Source organism: Lathyrus oleraceus, chromosome 4 (assembly GCF_024323335.1).
Source record: "Lathyrus oleraceus cultivar Zhongwan6 chromosome 4, CAAS_Psat_ZW6_1.0, whole genome shotgun sequence".
Classification (NCBI taxonomy): Eukaryota; Viridiplantae; Streptophyta; class Magnoliopsida; order Fabales; family Fabaceae; genus Lathyrus; species Lathyrus oleraceus.
Window position 1 is genome coordinate 498842783 of NC_066582.1, and position 9593 is coordinate 498852375.

The 9593-nt window shown below is 32.3% G+C and overlaps 1 protein-coding gene across 1 annotated transcript; it reads left to right on the forward strand.

Moving 5' to 3' along the window:
• The first annotated feature begins 2382 nt into the window (after positions 1-2382).
• Positions 2383-3272, forward strand: LOC127076803 (uncharacterized). Its single transcript, XM_051018593.1, has one exon. It carries the CDS (start codon positions 2599-2601, stop codon positions 3094-3096), a length of 498 nt encoding a protein of 165 aa, XP_050874550.1. The 5' UTR covers positions 2383-2598; the 3' UTR covers positions 3097-3272.
• Positions 3273-9593: the final 6321 nt, after the last annotated feature.

The following is a 9593-nucleotide window of genomic DNA, read 5'->3' on the forward strand; positions in this document are numbered from 1 at the left end:
AATCTGTTTGAATGTGTTATAATGTGTGGGTGGTGTATTTAGAGTGATTTTGGATGTTGAGAATGAAAAATTGGAGTTCTGCTTTGAACTCCATGAAGTAGACGAATTACGCAACCTTCAGAGCGCTGATGGGCGTCACCACCGTGACGGATAACCCGTCATGCTAACCAGACTTGTCTTTCAAGCCGATCATCAGTTGAATGACGATATGGATGTTTGAAGTTGGTGATGGGCGTCACTAATGTGACAGGTAACCCGTCATGGGTCTGCGGTGAGTGCAAATGCTTGTTTGATGATGATAAAGTTCATATTTCGAGTTTTTGAATTTTTGTAAACGTTGTGGGCATTGTTATGTTTTGTCAGATGTTGTTTTAAACGATGGTTGACATGATTTAATAATTAAACATGATTTTAATCGAATAAATGACTTGTTGATGAATGATGGATATATGCATACAAGATGGTGATGTTATGATGATTTCAGTGAATTATGATGATGATATACTTTTGTATGAGCATGATTATGTTGCTAAAGTGCGATTATGTTATTGAGGGATGATGATTCGGTTGGAGAATTATTATCGTTGAATAAATGCGTGTTTTATTTATTGTCGGAAGGGGAGTTAAAACATTATGTTAATATTGCATCGACGTGTTGTGACATGCATTCATTATACCGTTGTTGTTGATGAAAGAGGAAAGTTATAATCCGAGTAAGATGTATTGGTGACTTGTCTCGAATCTGAGTAGGGTTAATCTGGTTTATGAGTGAACCAATTGATGATGATATGATACCACATTCATATGAGTCTAGTTGAGATTATGAGTCTCATTGCATAGTTTAAGTAATGAACATGTGATTGTTTGTGCATGTTGGTGGATTGAGTGTGAGAATGATGTTGTGTGGTTGTTGTTGTATGAATAGATGTTTGAATTCTACATTGTAGTTTATACCGTTAATTTATTGATGTAAATTCTCACCCCCTTTACTTTGATGTTGTCCACTATGGACATCTTACAGATAATTAGGATTAGAAGTTGCTGTTGTGAGTGGAAGATAGCTTTGAAGTTATTTCCATTTTGTTTCGTTGTTTAACATCAGGGCTGAGACGCTTGTTTTAATTGTCGAATTCGAATTAATGTTCTTGAGGAGTTTTTATGACGTTATTTTGAAGTTGAGAACAAACATGATTTTGTTGAATATTTTGAGAACAAACACTTTAATTAGCATATAATGCTTGTTGTATACGTTTTGGGGTTTGGATGCTACAAAACACACCTTCAAAAACACTCCTCATCCACTTGTAATTGTTTCTGCTTAATATATTTGACCACCTTTTTGCTAAAAAAAATGACATTACTCATCAAAAATATAAAATCTCAAAATTTACTTTTATAAAATATTATTCAAAACAAATTTAAATTTAAGTGATTTTTTTATATTTAAAAAAGTCACTATAAATATATAAAATATTTAAAAATTATTTAAATTTTTTTTTCAAAATATTTTATAAATTTTAGTTAATAAATATAATATTATAAAATCATTTAAAAAGTTTAAATAATCGAATCCATAATTTTATTAAAAAATGTATTTTCTCTATTCTTTTAAAAGCAAATTATATTTTAAATTTTTTGTGTAATTCACGTGTGTGTGTGTGTGTATATAGTCTAAATACATTTATATTTAATAAATTTTAAAAAATATTTTTTATTTATAATAAAAGATAGAGAAAAATAACTATTTTAATATTCAAATAGAGCAAAGCTATATTTGAAATTTATTGAATGTTTCACACCTCTCTCTCTTTATATATATATATATATATATATATATATATATATATATATATATATATATATATATATATATATATATATATATATATAAATATATATTCTAAGTACATCTATTATTTAATAACTTAAAAAAAACAATTTTTATTTATAATAAAAGATAGAGAAAATGACTATTTTAGTATTCAAATATAGTAAAATCATATTTTAACTTTTTTTGAATAATTCACGTATCTAGTATATATATAGTCTAAGTACATTATTAATTAATAAATAAATAAAAACAATTTTTATTTATATTGAAAAATAGAGAAAAATGCTAGTTAAATATTCAAATAAAATAAAACCAATTACATTATCACTTTGATTGGTCTAAAAGTAATGATAAACAACTAGACAAACTAAGAAAATGAAAAGACGAAAGAGGAAAAAAAATGATATTTCAATGGAACTTATAATGCTTTTATTTTTTAATAAGAAAAAAAGAAAAAAAAATTACACCCCGGTCAATATAGGAGTATATAATAACCAATTTTGATTTAAATTGTATCTCTAATCCGTGCACAAAGAGAAGCATATGTTAATAAATGTAAACCTTTTTTCTTTTTGACCAAATAAAAAGTATTCTTTATTTTATACATAATATTGCCAAATAAACAATAAAAAAAGTTTTGTTACTCATTTTTTTACTTTGATTTTAGACCATACATATATTCATTTTCATATAATCAAGTTACATAACAGAGAGAGTAAGAGAGAAGAGAATAAAATTGTGATCAAAGTTGAAGTGTTTGAAGAGCAATGAATTGTAGTAGAAAATGGAACATAAGCATCCAATACGACATGATGACGATGAATCCTCTCTCTCAAGCAGAGACACTTGTTCTCTCTGCTTTCTCCAACAACAAACTGAGGCGTCTCCCTCACGTCTTCAGCAGGATTCTTCAGCTTCCGTTACGCTCTGATGCTGACGTGGCGGTTGAAGAATCACCTAACTGTTTCCGTTTCATGGCGGTTACCGACTCTTCACTCGGTCACGTGGAGACTCACGCGCTTCATATCCATCCAGGTGTTACCAGAATTGTTGTGAGGGCAAGTCAGTCACTTCACTTTTCATTGGATGATCTTCATCCTGATATCTGGAGGTTTCGTCTCCCTGAGTCTGTCATCCCGGAGCTCACCACCGCCGTGGTGGTCGACGGCATGCTTGTCGTAACTGTTCCCAAGGCTGATCGTGATGATGAGAACAACACTGCAGCTGTTGGCGGTGGCGGTGCTTCGCTTGTGGTTGTTCAGTAATTAGTGTTGAAAGTAATAATAAATTGAAGTTTGTGTTGTTGCTTTATTTCATCTGTTTATTCAATAAAATCTGAAATAAGACTATTGTGTTTTTAAAGCGATTTAATTGGCTTGTTTTTTTTAGCATATTGTATTGAGTTGCTTTCAGAAAGAATACATGAGTTTGCTTGAGTTAATAGGGACCGTGAAATACTTTAGATTCCGTAATGATTTCTACAATAACTTTGTGGTTCCGTTTATTTTTTGCATAGAATGCTGTTCTTGTAATGTGGGTCCTTAGATGTTATCAATGTGTGATGTTTTTCTGGGGTCCATAATAAATTGTGGTGCTATATATTCATAGAGTTTAAATGAAATTGGTTAGGACGTGTTTATGGTAAAAAATGTTTGAACTAGATTATTGATATTTGGTTGTCACGTGCTTTATTCAACTCAGATTAACATGTAGATTGAAAAAGATTTGGAAGGATTTTCTGTTTCGGGAAATCATCTACAATGACTTGAGTATCTATATATATGTATGGCAAGTCATTTTTCATAAGATCAATTTAAGAATGGTTGGAAGTTAATACTTGTGTGATCCCTGTTTTCATAAGAATGGTTGGAAGCTAATTCTTACAATTTAAGAATGAAAGAAGATCCTAATCCAATATATGTGTGATCCCTGATTTCATAAGATCAATTTGTGAAGTTAATACATGTGTAAAACGTGGCTAATTACACATTTTGTACTATAGATACTTCTTGTACAAGTTTTAGACACAATCAATTATACAGCTTATTACTGATTTTTTTTAAATAACATTTCAACAAAAAAATTTAAATAAAGATTTTTCCCATTAATTTTTGAAGTATACATGTTTCAAAAAAAATTGTAGCATAGAGTACATGTCAAATAAGAGGTCTAGTTAATCTAATTGGATATCATATATGTAACCAATTGAATTGATGACCACCTACAAGGTCGCAAATTCATGACTCTTATTTATTGAATATCTTTTTAATAAAATTAATTAATAAAAAAATCGGATAAAATTATTAATATTTAATTTAAATAGGATTATATACGAGAATATTTTTACACTAACGACGATAATCCGTTTGATTGAACATGTCATCGGTTCCACACCCCAAGTGTTTGATATGAGTTCCCTAGAACATCACCATCATCAAATTCCTTGATAAGTTCTTGTAATTTTACGTAGTCTTGTGTATGCATTAGTGTGCTGCCGTAAATGAGTTCGTTGCCCATGTTGTTGTAGTTGAGTTTTGTTGTTTGGGTTGATGGGGTTATTGGTGAGTGACTCGATCGACTGAGTAGCGAAATTGGTGTGAATGATTCTCTGGTGAAAGGAAGAAATGATTCTTGTGATGTTTGATAGCCATATATTTGTTAGATGTTTTGGTGTTGAGATGTTAGGGTGGTTTGCCTATGTTAGTGGTACTATCAGATCTAGGGGTGTTCATGGTTCATGAACTGTATTGAACCAAACCATATTTATAATTCAGTCAAGTTTATAATAATCATTTCAATAAGAATGCAGTTTTAAAATGGTTTCAATTCAGTTTAAAACTAATTTATAATTAGTTTGCAATTATAAATCAATTTTATAATTTGAACTCTTTTAATATTAATTTTTTAATTTTATAAAAAAATAACTAATTTTAAATTAAAAAAAAAGAATTCTTTTCTTTATAGAAAAAATTAAATTTTTTATTTTTCTGAAAAAAAATCAGAATATTTTTTTTTGAAATTTTGGACAAAAAAAGTAATTTTACTTTTTTCGGGAAAAAAATTCAGAATAAATTTTTTTGAAAAAATAAAAATTTCAATAAAAAGTTTCAGAATAATAAATTTTAAAATTAGGGGAAAAAATTTCACTACAATTTTTTTTTATTCCAATATTTTTATTTTTCGAAAAGAAAAATATTTTTCCAGAACTTTCTTATTTCAAAAAACAATTATTTTTATTTTTCTGAAAAAATATTTTTTTATTTCAAATTAAATTATATTTTTTAATGAATAAAGAATTTTATTTTCAGAAAATAAATATTTTTTATTTTATGAAATACAAAATATTTTTGTTTTTCTAAAAAACTATACTTTTTTTTTATAATTTTATTTTAATTTTCAATAAAATATTTTTTATTTTTCATAATTACAAATATTTTTTAACTTCTATTTTTTTTTTCACTCTAAATAATTCTTCTTCTCTTTATAAAAACACTTATTTGTATAATTAAAGCGGTTTATAAAAAAAAACTGCTTTTGAATCGGTTTTAAACTGAATTAAAATTGTTTGACTTAATGGTTTAGTTCATTAATCATTGAAGTTGTTCAGTTATTTTCTAATGCAGTGTAATTCAGTTTAGTAATATAGTTTGGTTAACATATTTTTGCACACCCCTAGATCGAACTACATCAAGGTTTGTGCATGTGCGGAAATTTTCGAGCCATTTGTATGTCTTGTTTTCATGTTATTGCGGCATGTTCAAGTGTTCATCAGGACGCTTCAAAGCATCTATCCGCCGTTTACAAAGTCGTACACATATTCAGTATATACAACAATAGCTTCTTAGAAGTAGTAAAAGAGGAATATTGACTTGCATATCAAAGAGATGTTATTTGGCCCAGCGAAAATATGATAAAGAAGAAAAAGGGTCGCCTAACAACACACATACAAGAACTGAAATGGAAAAGACTACAAATTGGTAAAGTTGTGTGATATATGACACACACAAAAATATTGGAATAGGCTCTACATGATAATTTATTATATTGTTAAATTTTTTGCAACCTTGGAATTTAATATACATAACGACTTTTGATTACAACAAAACGAACATAAATACCCCTAAAACAACAACACACAAACATATACACGCCTACAAAAACAACTTAAATAACAACTAAAAAGACTTAACACCACAACAAAGAGATTACAACAATCAAAACAATATCATCTGGTGCAGACATCATATCTCTAACATCATTGTCATTTTTCACTGACACCCATCATCATTGCCATCTGTAGCACCTCAAATTTGCACCTACCATTATACATACATTTTCATACTAGGTCATAGCATATCATGGTCCATTGCATAGCATTTGCATTGTCCCTCTGTTGCCTCAAGAGCAAGCAATCAAGAATCAGGTCAAACTAATCTCCTGATCAGTCAACCAAGCAAGTAAAAGAATTTCTCATTGAATCAAGGCCTTGGGGTTTGTCCAACAAGTTCACATGGCTTGGAGGTCTATTTGAAGTATTTTGGTCAAGGGTTAAGGGCTCAGAGGTCAGCAGTTCATGCCCAGACAGTCAAAAACCCTAAAAAAGTCAACTGTCAGTCAAAGCAGTGGATGGTGGTCATTCTTGTGGAATTTGGGCACCATGATCAATAATCAAGAGTTCATACAACTTGGGACATCATTTGAAGTCAAGTTCTCAAGGAATTAGGGTTTTGAAGTCATCAGTCAATGCATAATCAGTCAGAAACCCTAAAAGTCAACTGTTGGTCAACTATCCATTTAATCAATGATTGGATGATTGGAATTGGTTTGTGAGAGTTCATTCATGTCCAAATAGTCATCATATATCATGCCAAACACCATCATGGAAGAATTTGAAGCCAGATCATGAATTTCCCAAAATGGAAACTGGGCCTGTAACTGAAACTTACTAAAAATGGAAAGTTTTGATCCTCAAACTTACATCACGATACAAGCCTCAAATGAATTTTTTCCCAACATGAAAGTTGAAGATCTTGTTCTCCCATTTCCAAAAAGTCCTAGAACTCTCAATTCCCATGTGTGGTTGGCAAGTTATGATCGAATCGATTTCAGAAAATCTTGAACTTCAAAGGGCCATATCTCTCAAACCGTTTGGCCAATTTTGGTGGGGTTTTTTCCTACAAGTCACATTTGATCCCCTCTTTCCAAAAATATAAATTTCATGAGCCAAAACTTCACCAATCAAAATGGCATATTTTGACCTTTTTCATTTAAATGAAAGTTTGACCAAGAGTTGACTTTTTGATTTAAACATTTTTTCAACATTTGGCCAATTGTAACAGCTCATAAATGTCATTTAGAATGTGTTTGCAAAGTCAAAATATGCAGTACATAAGGCCATTGCTTGGTTTGCTTGAATTGTAAGAAAGGTACAAATTCACCATGACTATCCATGCTATCCACCATACCACACTTTGTACTTCCAAACAGAAATTAAAACCTCATTTTTTCTGTCATTTGAGACCCAATCTTGCAGCCTAAACCAACAACAATAGAAGGCCATGCTTAGTTGCTAAAAATTGGGCAAAAGTACATGTGTTCACCATGCTTCCACAACCATACTTGTACCATGACCATGACAGCTTTGATGATTTTTCTTTTTCTGCAGTAGCAGCACAGTAGGAACCATTCTTTTCACCCAAAATCCATCCACTTTGCTTTGGCATTTAAGAAAATCTTCTGTCAAACTCCACCGTGAAAAAGGATTGCCTTGCCACCACAAAGAACAGTCAACAGCAGTTTTTTTAGGGGATGTATCTTATGTCCTTTTGAAGACAGTAGCAGCAATTTGGGGGGGGGGGCATCACAAAAAACCATCTGGCCAAAGCAAATAGAAAAAAAAGGCATTCTGATTAAAAAACCAAGAGCAAGAGCAGAGACCTTGCCAAACCAAAGGCAACATGGAATAGCAAATGAAAAACACCATGCTCCTGTCATAAGAAAAACTGCCAGCAGCACCCTTGTTTTGCATCTCAAAACCTGCCATAGACCAACCTTGCCAAAATCTGCTACAACAAAAAGAACACAACCTTTGGCCAAACTCCAAAAACCTGTCCAAAACCAAAGTTGCCTGAGCCCTACATTGCTTGCCTTGCAACCAAAATGGCCAACTGCACACATCATTCATTCCTCTAAAAAACCACACTTTCAAAACCAGTCACACCCTCCCAAATCACACCTTGCCACTTGCATTTGAACTTCACTTGGCCATTCCTCTAAAAACCTGTCACAACAACCTAGCAGCAGTCCACCATCCTGTTTTCTGTCATGAAACAGCAATAGATCCATCACTGCCTTGCCAACCTACACAACCAACCAACTTCATCCCTCTTCTAAAAACTGCATCCTTTAGCATTTATTCAAAAAAACAATATCCATCCATCAAAATGAAACCAGTGCTGCAGCCACAACACAGCAGAAAAACCTGGTGCTGAAGACCACATCTTGGTATTTCAAATTTTCTGTCAAGAAAACTTCCAAGAGGAACCAGACCTGGCCTTGACTCGAGGCAATATGTCCCACATTTTCTGCCATGTTACACCCTTCTAACAGCAAACCAAACCTCATTGATTAGGACCAACCCTGTTACTTGATTTTCTCACTTTTCTTCTGTCCAAAGCTCATGGTGAACTGAGCCTGCCTTGCCTAACACCATATCTCCCCTCATTTTCTGTCATGAGCCAAGCCACCATACAAAATACACACACACTCTCATCTTGCATTTTGGGGCAAAAACGAAATTCTGCAAAAACCCTTCAGAACCTTCGAGCATCCTTGTTTCCACCAAGCCATAATCACCACTTAGAACCTTTTGCAAGCATTATTCACCACCTGTTTTGCAGCTTGAGTTCTGTTTTCTCTAGGAGCATTTCCATGGCAAATCGAAAGTTGGATGTGGTTAGACATTCTTAAGCTAAAAAAGGTTCACCATCCATCATTCTAAGGCACTCTCTTCATCTGTTTCAAGCCTGTACCATCAATACCTCACTGCATCTTGAGTTGCTTCAAAACTAAGTAAGTTTTCGAATCCCTTCTTTTGCCATGCCATGATGTATTTCTGAAAGATCTTTTTGAGCTGGTTCTAATGAACTAAAGCATGCTTGATTTGGTTGTGTTTTGGCCAAGAAATCTTGAGTTTCATTTTTGTGTACAAATGCATTCTCCATCGATTTGCTCACATATGTGTGATTTCATGAAAACCCTTGCCACATTTTTGTTGTTTGATGTATGCTGAGGCTATTGGTGTACTTGATTGGGATTTCTGTACAATTTCGAAATTTCAAGTTGCATGAGAATGTTGAATGTATGCTGTTGTTCGAATTTAACCCTGCACCAGAAAACTCTCATGTTTGCTGCTGTTTAGTTGTTTTCAAATGTTGTATGAGAATAGTGTTCCATGGCCGTGTTTGATTATTGTTGCTGTTTACCTGGTGATATTTTGATCGATAACATGAAAATAAATGCTGAAAGCCATGCTGCACATGTCCTGCTGTTGTGTTAAACTCTAAACTCATGTTCAGAAATTCTTGATTGTGTTTGCTGTTGTTTATGATGAGCACATGATAATGATGAATGTTGCTGTTGACTGCTTGCTGAATGCCATGCTGTTGTGATTGTTTGATAGAAACTGGTTTATTTGATGTTGTTTGCATGAACCATGGCTGTTTGAAACCCGACATCTTTTCCAGAATTTTTCCATGATGAT